This window comes from Octopus bimaculoides, chromosome 2 (genome assembly GCF_046866305.1).
Source record: "Octopus bimaculoides isolate indiv1 chromosome 2, ASM4686630v1, whole genome shotgun sequence".
NCBI classification, from domain to species: domain Eukaryota; kingdom Metazoa; phylum Mollusca; class Cephalopoda; order Octopoda; family Octopodidae; genus Octopus; species Octopus bimaculoides.
Window position 1 is genome coordinate 22,859,447 of NC_142929.1, and position 20,421 is coordinate 22,879,867.

Genomic DNA, 20,421 nt, shown 5'->3' on the forward strand with positions numbered 1-20,421 from the left:
TTTCTTTCTCAATGAGCAGTTGGATTAGCCTAATATCTAAACATAGTCGGGCAGTTGGTAGTCTACTGGAATTAAAAATGGCAACTATATAATGCCACCAAGTCAATTACAGTGCTCACGGCTGGCATTTTAGAATGTTATCTCTTTCTCAACCCCATTCCATTTTAACTGATAACACTAACCTCTTTCTTTTTTTTTATTTCCATGTTTGTCCCTTTCCTTCCAAAATACACAACAATCAGCATTTTAGCAGATATTCCCATTTGCATTTATGTTTCTATTTTGCTGACAAACGCCTTGTTGCACTTCCTATTATATTTGTGTTTTGAATTAGTTCTTAAAAAAAAAAAAAAAAAAAATAATAAAAAAATAATAAAAAAATAAAAAAAAAATAAAGAAGATTGAAAGACTGAATTTACTGCAATAAGTTCCAATAATGCTTAGTTCTATTAAGGGTAATAATTGTACAAATTAGATTGTAATGTCTCCTCCACCCCCTTTTTTAAATACCTGCTTTTATTGTCTTTTATTTAGTGAACATAGTGTTTGTAATGTGATGCTGACATCTGTTTCTCTAATGGTCTTGTCTTCAGTTCAGAATTGTTTTAAATAGCTTTCCAAAGATGCAGTTCTGTGGCTTTTGACCTTCCCTATGATGAGAGAGCTGCTTTTATCAGCTGCTTATTAGTCTCTACCTTGCCTGTTACATAGCAGTGCTGAGAAATTCCTTTCAGTGCTCTGAGACACTGTTGTTCACTAGGCTACATAATCGGGGACAGCTATGTTTGATATTAGCTTCATCCTTCTGTTCATTGAACTCAATACCCGACTATTTGTTGCTGACATTAAATTTTTCCATTTGCTAGGGGTGATATCTCATCCCCTTTTCATCCCATGATTGCAAGCATTCTGGCATCATGCCCTCAGGCGCTGAGGTAAAATGGCTGACAGCAGGTTGGAAGATTTTTATATACTTTTTTTTCTTCTTTCTCCACTTTATAGCTTTTTCAGCCATAGAATCTACTTCAAGATTTTTGGTTAGATTTATTCTGAATTTGGTTTTACTATCTGGATAGATTTTCTTTACTTTTTAATAGGTACACTTCAAAATCAATATTCATACAGTTTAGCTTTTAAGCATATCTCGGATATGTTAATCACTTTATATTAAATGCAATGTTTAAGTTTTAATTTTAATTTTTTATTTATTTCTCTTCTAAATTGTATGGAATGGGGTATATATTTTCAATAAAACCTAAATACACAGTATTAGTTGATATATAAATATTGTTAGAAATGGGGTGAATATTGAGAGGAGAAATTAGTCCCCTTCTTCGGATTTGAAAAATGGATTTTTTTGTCAAATGTTAAATTCTATAAACCATCATTGTATCCAGTTTCTAAGCCGATCTACTCAAGGAAATGGGTTGCTTCTTGTTTTCATTTCCTTATTTCATCTATTGGGTTGTGATATTTTCAAAAGATTTAAGAAAGTAAAGCTTGTTTATGCTAAAAAGCACAGAATAATATTCCTCCCAACACTAAAGCATGCCAGTTCATGCTTTTAAGAACAAGTTATATAATTAACTGGCTTATTACTAACGTGTTTACTAAATTACACATACACACATTAATATTGAAGTATCGCTGCTATTTTACATTCTCCAAAGTTATTATTAATGTAGAAACTCCAAGGTGTGTCATTGTAGATGACTTGTGTTTTATGTAGATAAAGCTGCATGTTTTCTTGAGTTATTGTTTCGCATGACTGGACTATATTTGTGCGTGAGTGTGTGTATGTGTGTGTATATATATATATATATATATATATATATATATATATAATAAAAAATCGTAAAGCAAGATTATAGAATGTTTTATGTCTGGAATTTAGTTCAGAGATGGAAACCAAAAAACATTGAGGAAAGTTTTGCATGTTTTATCTTTTCATGTAATAGAATATTGAAAATGAAAGGAAAAGCCAGTTGTTCCTGTGATGTCTTTTCAAATTAATGCAGGCATAAGATTTAATTATATTCCCCTCTGAGTCTTTTCATCAGAGAGCTATAACAGTTTTACGTGCAATTCATGATATTGAGTTATTCGTTGTGGTTTTTTGGTACTGATCAGCTAGCATCAGTCTTAAAAATTAGATTTCTTTTGCCATGATGTTCTACTTCCCAGGCCCCAGTTGATTTTTTTGACCCATCACTGTCATTTTTGTGGCATGATTTCAACAATGTCTAGTTGAAATGTTGTTCAATTTTTCCAGATAGCTACTTGGAAGAGGACAATTAGGTTCTGGTGGTCACAGTAAGCATTTCCAGATTTGATTTTGTCTTTTTTAACAACATTAACATTTTCAGAACTTGATTTCTTAGATGGAGTTTTTAAAAAAAAATTTTGATATTCTTTATTATTATTTCTTTGCTACAAAGTTCTTTTGGATTGCAATTTGTTGATAAATAGATATTTTGTTGAATTTTGATAAAACCTCTCTACTCACTCCGGAAATTGATTTGAGTCGGTGTTTGGCTTGGCATTCTTTAATAGTTACTAACACAACTTTAGTTTATTTTGTTTCACTTTCAAAGATTTATCTCAATATTTCCCAATATAGAATATGGTGGTGGGGTGGGAGAATCATGCAATTTTTATGTTTAAAAAAAAAAAAACTTAATAAAATACTAAGCTAGGTTTTTTTTTTTTTTTATAGAAGTTTGTATTCCCTTGTTGCTTTTTGCTCACAAGTTTCTGTAGTGTGTTCTTTAGCTCTTTCACTTGGTAGTACATACCGTGTGAAATATTTTTTTTATATATTAAAATATGGATGAGAAGCATGGTTGGTTTCTAAAGGTTTTGCTTTTGTTTATATACATACATACATATATATATATATGTAAATTTTTTTTTCTTTGCATATTTCTAATAAACTGGCTGCTTTACTACATCATAAATCAGTAAGCATGTTAGGTTTGAATATCTAAATAAAAGGAGTCAGCAAATTTAATATTTTCAATACAATGCTAATTGTTTTGTGGTAAAAATGCTTCCTATGGCTAGTAGTTGGTTATCTTTTTGCCTAATGCTGGTTTGTTGATTTGAAAGAATGTTATAAAAATATCATTATTCAATCACTTTTGTCCAAATTGTATAACACATTTTTCTCTACCCAATTCCGAATTTCACTTTTGCAAATAAAAAATTTTTCAATTTAATTTTGTATTTAAAGAAGCTTTTTTAATAAGTTTGGATAAGCATTTATTTAAATTTTTTTTTTTTTTTATTTACACTTTCAGATATGAAGATGCTGGACTAAAATGAAACCTTCATCAACAGGTTGGCATACATTTCAGTCCTGTTTGCAATATTGGCTTTATACTTCATTCACTTGTTGCATGAAAATTTGCTGCTGTTTTTATCTTGAAAACCTTAGGATTTTCACTGCTACTCAACTCTATGAGTCAATCTCAGAATCTACAAAAAGGATTTTTTTAAATGTATATATATAATACTGATACACAAACAGGTGTTTGTCTTTAAAGGATGTTTAAACAAGAGCACCAATTGACTTTGCCTAACAAATATTGCCCCCTTTTCCCTTAATTTTTTTTTTAATGTTTTAATAGCTCTAATTTTGTTTAACAAGTGACTGACCTCGTATAATTTAATATTGGGACAGCCATTAGAAATCCAACCAACTTAATGTTATGGTGTTTTATAGGCAAAGGTTTAATTTACTTTCCACTTTTGTAATGAAAATTGGAGAATAAAATATATATATCACAAATATTTTGCCTTAAATTGTTTGCCTTTTGTCTACAGCTCAGTAAAGAAGCTTTTGATACTAAATTTTTTGAAAAAAGAAAAAAATATCGTAGTTGTTTTTTGTTTTTTTTTAAGTAATTGAATTTAATTAGTTATAAGTATCTAATTTGTGCTTTGTTGTTTTGTTTGTATATAGATTAATTTTTTGTAGTTTTACTCAGTTTTTGAACCATATATTTTTATAACTTATGTTAATTATTTTTTCTTTATGCATGCAGTTACATGTGCTAGGAGTGACCTTTAATTTTTCATTTATTGTGTTCTTTTCTCAACTCTGGTTTCTTTCTGGTATTTTTCAGGCTACCCACAAGCTCCGTACTAAGTGCAGACCTTGTCGGCCCTAACTGCGATTATGTATCCACAACTGCAGCAGGGAACACAAGAAATATTCGGTTCACCTTATAACTGCAGAAATCCTGTACATAGCACTATTAATGTAGCCATATAGCTAGAAATATATAGATTACAGATAAAAAAAAAAAAAAATCCTCAAAAAGAAAAAAAAAAATTACAAAAAACAAAAAAAAATGTAAAAAAAAATCAAGAAAACATACTAAAATAGTCATCAGTTTTCATAATGATGATAATGACTGATAATGGTTAAATATAATAATAATAATAATAATAATATAACAATAATAATAATATTATTAATAATGATAATAATGGTGGTGGTAGGAATGGTGGCAAACAGGAAAAAGCTTCTTTCCTTGCAGTAAAAGAAGAAAAAAAAGAACAAAAAGAAACAAACAAAAAAAGACAACAATTTACTCAAATGGAATATATATATGTATGTGTATATATATATATATATGTGTGTGTGTATGTATGTATCTATATATATATGTATATATATATAATATTACCATTTTGGTGTGAAATGCACAAATGTAATGATTTTGACTCTGGATGAATGAATGACGAACATAATTTGAAAACTTTCCCTTCCCTCTACTTTTATTTGATTTAGTCTTTATTTTAACAATTCGTGGGGACCCGTGGTTATACTTTGATACAATCTTATCAGAAGTGGAGGAAGTTTTATATACATATATATATATGTGTGTGTGTGTATGTGAATACATGTATACACGCGCACATATATATTACATGTGTATGCATGTAGATTATACACATTCACACATGCACAGTGTATGTGTGTGTGTGTATTTAATGTATATATGTGTGTACGTATGCAATTGTGTATGTTTATAAAAAATAGTGCAACTAAGGATCTGTTTTTTAGCTGGTTGGGCGGTTTATACCTAAAGAATAAGCTTAAAAAATGTATTCTGAATCTTTTTTCAACTCTGTACCCGTGTTTAATGAATTTGGGATATTATTTTAAAACTTTCTCTCCTTTTTCTGTGGTGTGCATGTGCGTGCGTCTCTCTCTCTCTCTCTCTCTCTCTCTCTCTAAGTTCATGAAGTTTGGCCATGATACATTTATTAGCATTTTATGTATCCCCCCCCCCCCTCCTTTACAGCAGATGAAATATTCTTTCTTCCACATCCAGTTTTCTGTTTTAAACTAGTTTCCCTTATTTAATAATTCATTTTGAAAAAAGTGAAATTTTTGCATAAAAAGGAAAAAAAAGAAAAAGCCCAAGTTGTTGATTGCAAAGTCTATTTTGATAAGCCCATTTCATAAATTGCAAAGTAGTTCTATAAAGAGCAGCTGCCTGTAAAATATCTGGCTGGTTCCTTTCCATTGTTATTATTACTTAGTAAGCTTCTCAAACCTATTTGACTTTCAAATGTCCGCAAACTTATCTAAGGTTCTTTAGACACCTATAAGGTACTGTTAATGTTTTATTACTTTCAGTTATATATATATGTAATGTCCCCCTTCTCTTAGCTTTCATTAAATTGCCATCATTGCAATTTTTTTTTTTTGTTATAGTGATGTCACTCACTGTGATCCAAATGTAAATATTTTCAATTGTGTTGCTTGTACATTTGGATGTCTTTACTCATTTCTCTTATAACTACTGTATTAATTTAATTCCTGTTAGTCGTAATGTAGAAAATTGAGTATTTTTAGTTTTATAAAGTTTTCCTGTTTGTTTTGTTTTTACTTTGGCAATTTGTAAGTGATCAGAAGTGAAATATGTACATAAATATCTCAAAGCAGCACTAACAGTTAATTTCCAGATTTTCTACGTTGTGTCTGTGTGATGATTTGGCCTTACTGGCTCCTTCGTCTTTTTTTTTTGTCCCCCCTTCCCTTAGGAAAAAGCTCCACTCCCTAACCCCTTTCTTTAAAAAAATATCATAGCTAATAATTGTCATGGCCACAACATGGTCTTGCATTGGAATTCTGCTTCTATTTTCTCCTGTTTCTTTTTGATGTTTACTTGGGTTCTGATTTTGTTAGCAAATATTTAGTAGGTATTGTATGATATGTGTGTGTGTGTATGCTTCATACCTATTATTCACTGATCACCTATCAGCTCAGTCATTCCACACCTTAAATAAAGGGGATTGTTGATTGTTCTCATATTCCTAATATTTATTGATGACAGTCAAGTCTTTTTCCTTGACAGAGTTGTATATGCAAAATATGGTAAAACTGTATTGCTCCTAGTGTCCTAAAAAAAACTTTCCCCTCCTTCTCATGATTTGATTAACGCTAAATATGAAGGTAGCTGAATATCACTTTCCTCTAAGAAAAACATTTTCAGAACCCTGGTACGTAATTTGGATTTCATTTTCTTGAGAATGCTCTATGCAATGTTTTGTATTTAATCGTTGGATTCTAAATAGCATTTGGAACATAAGCTAGCTAAGTTAATCTTGGTAACATTGCCATGCAACATTATTTTGACAGTAACTTATTTATTTTAAAAAGGGAATTTTTGATAGTATTGAAAAACCTTATAAGGAAAAAAAGTGGGTCAAATATATTTTTTAATAGTTTTCTCTTGTGTGTGGAAGGATATATAATTATTGCAGCCGTTTGTCCAGTTTTAAAAACTGCAACTTTCGAGGTTTGTGATCTTAGCAAAAGCAAACGTCCGTGATACTGACAGAATAACTAACTAAAAAGGTTTGCAGTAAACTATTGCACTTAGGGTGATTTTGTAAGGGTGGACCAGCTGACTGCTGTAATTTGAGAGCATCATTTTTTGTTAACTGAATTAAGCAAAGAAGTAAGCTTATCCAGTCTGTAGAAGAATATTAGATGTGGAAAAAAAAAAAAAGCTAAAATGAAATAAAAAAAAGGAATAAAACAAACTTTATATTTGTACTTGGTGTCCATTATTATTTTAGTTTGGAACATATCCCCTTCACTTAGAGAATTCAGTTGTTTAGAATGTTTTCTTAGTTGCTCAGTTTTGGCAGGCAGAGAGAAGCTCCATTTCAATGTCTGCTTTGGACACGTCTTTGAGATGGTTTTTCCTGTTAAATTCTGATGTAGTGCTTAGGAGCCCAGTTTTAAGATTGTGCCAACAGTATAAGGTGATACTTGCATGCTCATGAACGGCTACTTGGAAGCCCTAACAAAGACGACAGATAAAATACCTCACTTCTTTCCATCCATTTTATTATATTGTTCTTCAGTGCTTGTAATACAAGTTAAACAATGAAACAAAAAAAAAAAGTAAATAAAAGCCAAAAAAATAAATGAATAAATAAAAATGCAACTATGAAACACTAAATAAATTCAGTAAATGCAGGGGAGGGGGTAGAAAGAATTGTATCTCCTTTTAAAGAGTTTGTGCGATTAAAAATGTATACGTAAGCCTTTTAAACCTTAAGTGATATTACGAGTGGTGAGGGAGTAAGAAAACAAAATAGAATGCAGCAGATATGAACGGAAATTCCGTTTAGCGTGCCTGCCTTCTACAGCAGCACACTGAGGATTAATAGATACATTTGAAGAAGAATGAATGTTGTTATACTTTATGTTGATGCTTCTCAAAATTGTAAAAACAAACAAACAGCTCAGTGATTACCTTATCTTCACTGAACAGTATTTGTTGTGGGAGCAACCAGATTTTGCTGCTGTATGACTATTTCATATTGGGTTCTCTCATTGCTAATTTCGTCTACTTTGTTGAGCTTATTTCTGTCCCACGTCCGCCCCCAGATTCCTTTCCTCTCCCTTCCCTTGCCATTATTATTATTATTATTACTATTACTATTATTATTATTATTATTATTAGAAAGCATATTCATTGTATATATGTATATATCTAACCTTTTGTAATCGCTAGATATGCAAATACATGTTTATACATACATGCAAATATACACACACACGCACGCACGCACGTACATATACATGTATGTATGTATGTATATATATATATATATATATATATATATATATATGTGTGTGTATATATATATATATATATATTTGTATGTGTGTATGATTGGAGATATTTTATTGGCCATTTTTCTGTTGGTTGCTTTGATTCGTTGCTAGGAGAGTGTGGGAGGGTCAGGGGACTGCTTCCGGTAGTTGGAGGTACATTGGTCCTGCTACCAGTAGTTGTGTTTGAGAGTGCAAGTTTCGTTGAGTTATTTTGGAACTTGAACTAATTCCATCCAAAGGGAACAAAACTGGAAAACGCATATATTTCTTTGTATGATCCTTTGAGTATTTGTAATCTGGCACATGGACATTTTAATCAAAGAAGAAAAGGAAAAAAAAAAGAATGCAAAAAAAAAAAATATATATATATGTATTACAAAAAAACAAAAACAAAACAAAAGAAAAAAACAAAACCCCCCCCCAGAAAATTTTGAATTTATTCAACTTGGATGTAATTTCAAGCAATAGAACTTGCTTCTCTGTCCAGCTTTCAAATTAACTATTGAAAGAAAATGAACATAAATTTTTCACTCTGCTCAAGACGCCGTTATCTCGCCCTACCCCCTTTTCTTTATGATATCTTGGTCATTCCACATTATCGTTGATTTTTTGACTGTTTTGTTCCTGTCCGAAGAAAGAACGAACACGCATATATATATATATATATATATATATATATATATATATATTACACGTGTGTGTGTATGTTATGTGTAATTGTGTGTGTAGATGAGCATTTCTTTTATTGAATGAGCGCTTGGTTACACTAGAGGTGTACACAGTTGTTTTATGCGGTATCTAGGGCTACAGCAAAAAGCCATGCCTAAGGTGTCGTGCAACCAGCCTTGTTTTACTGACTGAGTTAGCCAATGGGTAATTGCTTGTATTCCTATCTTCTGCATGCGCGAATACGTATGTTTGTGGGTATATATGTGTGTGTGTATATATATATATGTATGTATATATATAATATGTATATGTGTATATTATTATGAATGATCTTTCATTGCTATCTCTGAAGAACAGTTAGAAAGTTATAACCCTTTTTGAGAGAGAGAGTATGTGTGTGTGTAGCATTTCGTGGGATTAAAAGATATTCAGAAAAAAAAAAGTCCCCTCCCCTCCAGAAAGACTGGCCACTTTGATGCCTACTGTTGGTTGGCTAAAAAAAAAAAAAAACAAAAAAAAAACAACAAAAAAACAACAAAAAACATACAAACTGAGCACGTGAGGTTTGTTTCCTCACTCATAAAAAGAAAGAAAAAAATATTGTACATACCATTTAAGTTGCACTGAAATAAAACCATGTTTGAAATTATTTCGTGGTTTTAATAATACCCCAAACTTTGATTGCTTCTCAGGACAAGTGTAGCTTTGCACTCTTGAATTTTTATACTCTCTATCGATCTATCTCTTTCTGCTAGTCATGCTTGTTCTGAATTGATTATTTTTTATTTAATTTATTGAGGGTTGTTAAAAGAAACAAAAATGGAAAACCTGACGAGAACCCATTGTTCGAAGAGGAAGTACAGATACCGTTTTTCATTGGAGGGGCGTTGATGTTTGTTATGCTCGTTGTTATTTTACATTTTGGAACATTATCTCAATGCTGCCCAGAGCATAACAGCTGCAAACCCCTTGAATAAATTCATATATTGAACACGAGGGCTCACATTCTGAGTTAGTGGTGGTGGTGGGGGAATCGGATAAAAGGTATACGGATCTGAACACAAAATTTAATTTGTAGTTAGTGGTTATACAAAAAAGGTGTCGACTTTTATGCTGAAAGCTGCATCGTAATATTTACTATATCCAAATTGATACTAATGTCTCGTGGTCGTTCGACTCCTAGAATTTCTTAAAAAGCAGTCTTAGTCGTAGAATATTAACGAAAATATTGCAGAGCCAGCCGTGTTAAAACTGCCCGAAGCACACGTGCATAATATAGATATGGAAGCAGTATTCTAGTTGACAATGTTTAGATTAAGACTTGCCATAAATTCTCCAAATTCCTGTTTAATCGATTCAGAGAAATCTCAAGAATGAGTGATAATTTAGCCGAGTTGTTATTAATGGCTGTTTAATTCCTGTTTTATGAATTCCAGAAGTAAAGACTAGAAGATAAGAATGACAGCGACACTGGCATTAAACGGGTTGCTTGAAGTGGACGCTAATCTTATTACTTGAGACATTTATTTCTGTTAGTGATTGGAATTTTAATACCAACAGAAGCCATTCTTGTCTTTGATTCCTTGGGACTAACAGGAACATTAGAATACAATATGGAGTAAAATGAATCGCTGTGTTTCGTTAAAGTTCAAATCATACCAATCCGAATTCCGCAATTAATTTATCAAGTCTGGATTAGGTTTACTAATATGCACCGTTTCCCAACCCCATGGTTTTGGTTTCATTCTCACTGAGTGGCAACTCTGACCACTGTCTACTGTATTTTTGGATCAACCACATCTTTGAGTGTATTTAGTAATCGGAAACTGAAAGTAGCCCGACATATATTAGTGTTTGTATTCCTTTGTCTTGACACCACGCCATAGTTGTAAAAAGGGCGTCATCGTCACACAAGCGATGTCCTTCGTTCCCCATCTTTCATGATAAATGTCTAGCCGTTGGAAATCTTACCTCGCTTAGAAACAAGTGATAGTGGCAGAAAAAAAGCACTTCACCGCAGACATTGTCACCCATGGAAGAAGCATGGAAAAGTCATTAAAACGGTGATTATAATATCAAGGCAGTAATGCAATGGAATGCTCATTAGTAATTAGTTCTTCACATGTATGTTCTGACGAATAGAATAAAATAAATTAGCAGCTTTCTTTCGGGGATTGATTTTATCAGTTATTCCCTGCACAATTTAGAGAGATTATTTCGCTTTGAAGTGTTGTAGTGAGTAATAACATAAATTGTTTCTTAGTAGTTTTAAATTTGAAGAGAACATTTCTTTTTACCTAGCAGCCTAAAATATCTATGCAGCCCACATATGATAATGCAAAGGACTTTTTGGATTACTAGGTTAGTACACATACCTTGAGAAGGGTCGTTCACACTTGGGTAAATGCTATTTTTTGAATTCAATGACTATGCAATGTAAGAGTTAAATGTAGTCTTCAGTTTCACACCCAAAGATAAAACAAGTAGGACTGTATTGTGAAGATCATGGTTTTGAAATGCACATATCCATTGGGTACTTTACTAAAAAGCTATGTACGAAGTAACTGTAAACAGCTACAATGTATAATTGTATATAAAAATAAAAACATTTTACAGGGATTTTCTGCTATATAAAATATATTACTTTAATCTCAGTCCTTGGACGCATTAGTTGAACTACACTTTTCTATGTTGGTGCATGTTACCGCACATTTGACATGCTCTTTGTTTGAAACGAGGTAACATTTGACGCTTGGCGCTAAAGAGGAAATCACGGCGGATCCTTTTTACCATAGGCCCAAGGCCTGAAATTTGTGGGGAGGGGTGAAGTCGATTTCATCGACCTCAGTACTTGACTGGTTCTTAATTTTATCGACCCTGAAAAGAAGAAAGGCAAAGTCGACCTCGGCGGAATTTGATTGAACTCAGAACGTAAAGTCGGATGGAATACCGTTAAGCTTTGTGTCCAGTCTGATAATGATTCTGCCAGCTCGCTGTCTTCGGCCAATTGTAATACGCACCTGTTGCTTTCATAATTTGCTGCTTGTGGAGCAATAATCTGAGATTATATATTCTAAGATAAGCCTGTTATTTCAATGAAAAGATCAAATTGAAGGCAGTTTCAACGGAAGCTTACTTTTTACTGAACAATGTTGTAAAAAGTTTTAAGCTCCTGCCAATGACAGTTTACCACCACGAGAACTCGCTGTCTGATGTTTTGCAACGATTTTTCATTTTCCTTACCAGCTACATGAATTCTGCTTAAACCACACCTGAAAACATTGCTAGAAGAATCTCCACATGACCGTTTGATCTGCTATAAATAGCAGGGGCATATTAAGCTAAAACAGTTTGAAACGACGTGTTGGTACAGATTTGAAAGTCCTTAATCAGAACTGAACGCATTTGAATTAGGAAAGCAACGAGCTTTTAAAAAGTTCATTTTGCAAAAATCGTTACGAGGGAAAGAAAAAGGAGATCTTCTAAAGACTCCTCACAGGAAGGCGGTTTCGGTCCTGATCATCTCATATTCTGAGCTGGTAGCGTGCAAGATAAGTGATTTGGTTATTTCTGGTTCGAGCTATATGAAGGGAAGCGGTTTTCTCGTTGTTGAAAAACTCCCCCTACAGTTTGGTAGAGAAATTCCATAGTCGACATTTGTATGAATTGTTAAATAACATACCTGCACCGATGACAAAGTTACCTCATGTGGACAAGAGTCAACAAAACAGTTGTGTGGTGAACTGATTGATATTTCACAGCAAAGAATCTCTAGCCAAAACGTGAAACAGCAGCCACAACGAAAACATTCAACGAAGTCACGACTCCACGGGTGCCAATCTGCTAGAAATAGAATCCAAATTTTCTTCAAAGCATGCCACCGTCCCAGAAATTGATGTATTGGGTACTGAGAGTGTTGATGGTGAATGTTTACTGCTTGAGAAAGCCTTTGATTATAACAGGTCTGATCTGGGCTACTTCAGCTTTTTTAAAAATAAAAGCGACGATAGCCTTCCGAATATCTTCCGAGAAATGGCGATCTACTATCACTGATCATAAACCGATTGTTTTATAATTTGGTTAAACTTAAGAATATTTGTTAGAAATTGAGTTGCTGCAAAGAAGTTTATATCTTAGTTATTTGAAACATCCTTTCTTGCAAAATGTTATCAGTAACCCTCTCAGATCTAGCCCTTATGTCTAACTTTACCCTCCACATGAGCTCCTGAGCCAAAAAGGTAAATGATTGCTTATAGAGTTCAAGAGTAACAATTGCAGGCAAACTAATGGATAGAATCGGCTGCATCTTTTTCTACGTGTGCTGATTATTACTGTTTTAGCGAGAGGACGTTTAACTTATTCCCACCATAAATAGAAATACGGTGTGGTAAGGTTAATCATGAATACGCTATACAAAATGTCTTGCAGTATCCGTTCTCATTCGTTACGTTCTCGGTTTCAGTTCCAAGAAGGTCAAAATTGCTATCTAGCCTTCCGACGTTGATGAAATAAAATATCAGTTCAGGATGGTGAATTGATAGAATTGTTTTGAACATTGAACAAAATCCTTCGTGGTATTTGTTGTCTTTTACCTCCACCTGAGTGTCCACGAGCATCTAACGAAATTGAATGTTTTCTAGCCGAAAGATGGTAACGAGAATCGATCTTTGTCTCCTACCAGTAAAATACGATAGCGAACGGAATCACCAAATGTCGTTTGTGGACATGGCAGTACACAAAAGAAAAACATATATCTGCAAATTCGGGATTGAATCTTGTATTCATCTCTCATTCACTAGCATACATTATAACCTCGTATGTGATCGTTCGACCTGCTTCAAATAACCGAATCCACCACAAACTCTATCCTACTGTCCTATGAACAAACTAAACAAGGAATAATAGTGTAAGTGAAACTGTGAATAGACATAGAAGGCATAGTTAGAACGTCTTTTATCGCTCAGGGGCCGCAGCAGATCTCGTAAAACCATGGACCTGCACTTGAAAAGTTCATTGGAAGGACATTTTTCTACGGAAAACCTAGTTACTTATGCATTTGATATCCAAAAAAAATAATCTGCAGTCTGGCACCACACAGTCGTAGGCGTCGCTGTCGCTGTCAGAACGCAAAGAGCCAGAATATATACCACAAGGCATCGCATCCGTCGGTGCAACAATATTGCTAATCTACATCCCTGGATTAGTAATATCGTTGGAACATGGGATAATACGAAATGTTGATCGTCACAGAATCTTAATGCAAGGAACCCGGATAAATAACTCAGAATTCTAGCCGATGTTCAGATTATTTTTCTAAACTGCTGCCTTGCTTTTGATCCTAGATTTCGTCAATGATGGTTAAACCAGAACAAAACGATTCTCTTCTATATTTGTGGTCTTCTCAGTATAAGCAAACACTGGTTCAACCTTCGCTCGTAGAATTTTCATTTTATTTCTTCCCGGAGCTTCTACATTGTCTTAATTGATCAAATATACATATTTGGTTGAACCAGTGAGAAAGCCTATTCATTATCAGTCCTGCCATCTTATGCAAAACAAAAACAAAAAAAAAAAGAAAGAAAAGAAGTGGGCCAGTCACAAATTAAATGTTTTTAATCACAGTCTCATTCCTTCAGAGCTGACCTAGGGTTAAACGACAACTTTGATAGAGACAGTGTGACATTGGCTAAAAGCAGGCATGACAAATTTGTCTATTTTTAAGCAATCAGACTGACGACAGATGATTGTTATATGCAATCATGTTTGGTTAATTTGCAGTTGTAGCATGTACATTGTGTGTAACAGTAAATAACATAGTACAACCATGATAATTATTTCTGGCAGGACCCGTGGAAATTCCACGCTTAACAAAATGTTCTTATTTCTATGTTGGCGTATAACTTTTATTTTTCAGATCTTCATAACAATGTTTCATTATGCTAAAGGTTTTGCTTATGTTTTCTATTTCGCTCCGTAGTTAACTTTGATTATATCGTAGCGCTCACGCACACATCAAGACAAGCAGAATAATATTATGGATAGAGATAATACAGCAAGCTGGCAGGGTCATTAGCGCGCGGAGCAAAATGCTTAGCGGCATTTCGTCCGTCTTTACGTTCTGAGTTCAAATTCCGCCGAAGTCGACTTTGCTTTTTATCCTTTCGCGGTCGATAAAATAAGTACCTGCTGAGCACTGAAGTCGATGTAATCGACTTATGACACCCCCACCCTACGAAATTGCTGGCCTTGTACCAAAATTTGAAATCAATAGTTTAGATAGTGTTTTAGTGCAAGCTATCTGTTTGGAAATGTACATGAACCACAAATGTAAAGGAGCCTCTACGCGACTTCAATGAAGGATACGTGGGATAATGCTAACGGGGTTACACATTCTATTTATCTTTTATTTGGGCTTTCAGTCACTGGACTGCGGCCATGCCGGGGTACCACATTGAAAGGTTTGGTCGAATAAATCGACTTTAATACTTATTCTATCGGCTTATTTTGTCAGACCCTTAAGTTACGGAAAAGTTAACAAACCAACATGGTTGTCAAGCGGTGTGAATTTTGGGGCAGACACAACGTTGTACACATGCGCGCGTTCACACACACAAACACACGGCAGGCTTCCACACAATTTCCATCTATCAAATTCACTCACAAAGCAGTGATCGGCTCGGGCCAATAGTAAGAGAAACTTGCCTAAGGTGCCACGCATTTGTACTGATCCCAGAACGAACTGGCTGCAAAGAAAGCTACTTAACCTACTTAAATAAATGGATGAATAAATAAATAAAAAAAACATAAGAGAAACTTCGGTCATTCAGTGATTGAATACCCCAGCTCAAATAAGAACACAATATGCCTAAAATATTGTTCGTTTATAATTTCCAATGGATTATATTAACTCGTATACGACGTTGAAGGAGATTCAACTTAATAGTTTAATGGCGTGTGGGTTGATATAAACAAATGTAAAAAATAGAGATGATTGTAAGGGTGAGTTGGTGTTTCGCTTAGGCCAGTCACCTTGTCTCTAGCCTTTGTTTAACTCACAAGACATCCCTAATTGACGCGACCAGCTAAAGTCTGATTATATTCTACAAACTTATCAACACTAATTTACGGGTGTAAGGCGGCGAGCTGGCGCCGAGGTCGACTTTGCCTTTCATCCTTTCGGGGTCGATAAGTTAAGCACCAGTTACTCACTGGGGTCGATGTAATCGACTTAATCCCATTGTCTGTCCTTGTTTGTCCCCTCTATGTTTAGCCCCCCTGTGGGCAATAAAGAAATAAGAAGCGTTAGCTCGCCGGGCGAAATGTTTACCAGTATTTCGTCTGTCTTTACGTTCTGAGTTCAAATGCCGCCGGGGTTGACTTTGCCTTTCATCTTTTCGGGGTCGACAAATTAAGTACCAGTTGCATACTGGGGTCGATCTAATCGACTAACCCCCTCCCTAAAAATTTAGAGCCTTGTGCCTAGACTAGAAAAGAATATTTTACTTGTGTGCGTGTGTGTGTACACTCGTAATTATGTAATTATATGCTTAGGTATGTATGGATAAAAAAGAAATGAAATCCCATACGAGAGTATTTTAGAAAATCAAAAATGATCAACTCGATTATGGCTGAGGGTCAGCAGTTTACTCAAAGTAGCCACCCTCAGTCTCCAGTATGGCCTCAAGACAGCTCGGAAACCTGGCGCATGCTTTTCTCGCTGTATCCTTGGGAAGACCTTCGAACACATCTTTGGTCTTGGTCACCAGCTCGGCCTTGGTGTTACAGGCAGACCGGTTGGTGTCTTTCTCAGCCGCGCCCTACACATAGTAACCCAGGAGGTTTGTAATGAGGAGGAGGGGAACGGGCAATTAGAAGGCCAGAAATAGAGGTTGGTGAAGTTGTAGAAATTCTTCGATAACAGCTTCTGACTATTTCCGCAAGTATGGCAAGGAGCCGAATCATGCTGCCACACAGCCTTCCTGTAGCAACTCTCTCCAGCCGGGATTTGACCATCGTCTCCAGCAGCTTCAAAAACGCGTTTACATTGAGTCTGCATCCCTGTTCAAAGATGTGACGCGGCATGGTGTCACCGACACTGGAGACACACATAAAAACCATCACAGTCTGGAGGAACCTGGTTTCCATAATGTGCAGCCTCTACATTGTTCACATAGCCTTGAGCAGCAGTCATAACGTCAGTATTTTGACGCTCAGCCACAATCATCATGTCACAGGTAGCTGTACTCTAATATTCTGATGCTTCCAGTCTTATATGTCAGTTAAATTTTTCTCAACTATAACTTCAATTGTTAAGCGTTTCAACGCCGTTGACTTTTCGTCAAAACATCAAGTTATACCTGAAAAGAGAATACGCAAAAACATCGTCAAATTCGTGCCGAACACCCTGTGTGTGTGTGTGTGTGCACATGTTTATATATGTGTGTGTGTGTGTGTGTGCGCGCGTGCGCATGTTTATATATATATATATATGTGTGTGTGTGTGTGTGTGTGTAAATGTATATTCGTTAGTCCAACATATATATTATACATATATATATATATTATACATATATATATATATATATATATATATATATATATATACAATATGTATATGATATTTATAATATATATATAATATTCACAATATATATATATTTATAATATATAAATATACATATTTATAATATATAAATATACATATTTACAATATATATATATATGATATTTATAATACATACATACATAAATATATAATATTTATAATACATACATACATATATATATATATATATATATATATATATATATATACAGATATAGGGCAGGGAATTGCCAATGAGTTAATAAAATTAATAATTAACAATTATGCCAAGTAGTTCAGTATGAAAAAAACCTTTATCGGTAAAAACATTTATAATCATAAATATATAGGGGTCAGCATAAGTTGCTTCACCAACATACTGAAAATTTAGAAATAGCAGTCAAAGAAACTACTGATTCTAAACTACAATTTTTTCTCTAACGGGTGGCGATATTTACGGCACACATAGAACAAAAACAGAAGAGAAAATAAAAACAAACCTGCCTTTAGTTAATCATGTACGACGTTTCGTGATTATAAATGTTTTTACCGATAAAGGTTTTTTTCATACTGAACTACTTGGCATAATTGTTAATTATCAATTTTATTAACTAATTGGCAATTCCCTGCCCTATATCTGTATTTATATTGATGTCTTCTATTGGATGGTTAAACTGCAACCTTTTTATGCGGGACTATTTGTGGCGCACATGGGAGAAATTCTTGGGGAGAAATGAGGAACTCACAAGCCGATAAATTTGTGAATGCCTTTCCTCATGTGATTTTGATGTCGCATGGTCAAATACCCATGAGTATATGGGCACTTTCAGATTTATTGTACATCATGCTGAAGAGTGGAGAAGAGTAGTTTTATATTCCGAACTGCTAAGTTACAGAGACGAGAACAAGCCGACACCAGTTGTCAGGCGATAGTAGGGGACAAGCACAAAAACGAACACACACACACACACACACACACACACACACACACACACACACACACACACACACACACACACACACACACAAGCGACGTGCTTTTTTCAGGTTCTATCAACCAAACCTGCTCAAAAGTCTTTGGTTGGTCGGAGGATATAGAAGACTTAACCCGGAGCCACTTGGTTGAGAAGCAAACATCTTATCACGCCACCGTTCTTGCACCTAAATACGATATATTATATATTCTTTTACACTTTTATGTGTTCTAACCCAAAGGCTGTGGCCGTGCTGGGGCGCTGCCATTTTCATCACCTTTTCATTGACCATTCGCAGGTATTTAGCTCTTGATGAATGTGAGAATTTGATATTGCTGCCCTCATTTGTAATTTTTGCAGTGATATAAGCTCATCTGGTATCTTGGAGAGTAGGCGGTCATGGTGCCTCTTGAAATTTCTTCCCGAATTCCGTGTAGCAGCCTCAGGCTTTTTGGCAAGATTTTAATCAACTGTGGGTCCGTGAAACCCAAGCTATTGCAGTACCTGGTACTCTCTACGAAGGGATTAGGGTCCTTGGCACTGTGCGGTGGATTGCTATAATTATCGATGCCAGAGTTTGGTACCAATCCATTCAGGATCTTCCATATGTACATCCCTGAGTAGAGTCGTAATTCCTGCAACTTCTCCCAATACCTCAACTGTCTCATTGAACCAATCTTCTTAGTGTAGCACCATTGGATTGCTTCGAGTTTCGCTATTAATTTAACATTATGGTGTGACCATAGTTGACCATAGTCTAAACGACCGAGGGAACACATCTTGCATGGACCTGTATATTTTTCTGGTCCCTTGTTCTGAAAGTTCTCAGAACCTATCTGGCCATTCGCTTGCACATTGCCACAATCTTGCCACCACGACACGAAGCATCGTTGCCCATATCAGTTCCCAAGTCATGCACTGAGTTTGACTGTAGGATTGACTGTCATTCTTTCTGGTCCGAAATGTCTTTGTTATAATGTGTTAACACAATCTGGCTGATAGCGAAGATCTTGGACTTTTTCTGCATGAAATTGCATGTTATTTTCTTCGGTCTATTTACAAAGAGCATCTAAATCTATTCCAAGAGTTCTTGATTGCTTGTGCTACTTTTGCATTATCCGCATAGCTAGTAAAAGTTGCTCCCTGTACAACTGATAGCATGTCTGAGGGAGCCACCACAAACAGTAGTGGTCCTGAGACAGTTCTCTCAGGCGCTCCATACACTATGAATATCTCCTTCGAGAGGGCTCCAATGGCTACATAGATCTTTTAAGAAATCATATAAACCACTGTCATAGTTTTCCAACGATGCCGAATCTACGTGTTTTATGACATATCATCCGGTGATTAGCCTTATCGAAGGCCTTTGCAAAATCTAGATATCTTTTATTCTTTTATCTTTTACTTGTTTCAGTCATAGACTGCGGCCATGCTGGGGCACCACTCTAGCCGAGTGTATTGACCTCAGTACTTATTTTTTTCTAAAACCTGGAACTTATTTTATCGGATTCTTTTGCCGAACCGCTAAGTTACGGGATCGTAAACACACTACCACCAGTTGTCAAGCAGTGGTAAAGACAGCCCCCCCCCACACACATACACACGACAGGCTTCTTTCAGCTTCCGCCAACCAAATCCACTGAGAAGGCTTTGGTCGGCTCGAAGCTATAGTAGAAGACACTTGCCAAAGGTGTCACGCACAGTGAGATTGAACTCCAAACCAGGTGGCTGGTAAGCAAGCGTCTTACCACACGAACACGCTTAATAAAATTCATAAATTGCTTCAACACCCAGTCAAAATGCTGTAGAAGGTATATATATATATATATATATATATATATATACAGAGAGAGAGAGAGAGAGAGGCTATGAGCGATAGTTGTGTGAACCAGAGGTTTCAGGTAATGCTGAGTAAGTGCTATGGATAGACCATAGTTAAGCTCCAGGTTCGGTGATTATGCGAACAAGGGCTCCAAAATCCTTATATATATATATATATATACACGTGTATAAGGGATGACCACTAGGTGGACATCCAATAT

The 20,421-nt window shown here is 35.0% G+C and overlaps 1 protein-coding gene across 44 annotated transcripts in view; it reads left to right on the forward strand.

Moving 5' to 3' along the window:
• The window catches only part of LOC106868113 (nucleolysin TIAR), a 123,487-nt gene extending 116,409 nt beyond the window's left edge, over positions 1-7,078 (forward strand). For 11 of the 44 annotated variants that reach the window (XM_089341571.1, XM_089341591.1, XM_089341628.1 and 8 more), the window contains 2 exons: positions 3,300-3,339; positions 4,128-7,078. In XM_089341571.1, the coding sequence (XP_089197697.1) occupies positions 3,300-3,319 (20 nt within the window). In that variant the 3' untranslated portion in view covers positions 3,320-3,339; positions 4,128-7,078. Of the gene's footprint in view, positions 1-866; positions 955-2,272; positions 2,314-3,299; positions 3,793-4,127 lie in introns of those variants that run through there. The other 33 variants (XM_089341558.1, XM_089341620.1, XM_089341589.1 and 30 more) reach the window with 9 other exon arrangements.
• The last annotated feature ends 13,343 nt before the right edge of the window (positions 7,079-20,421 follow it).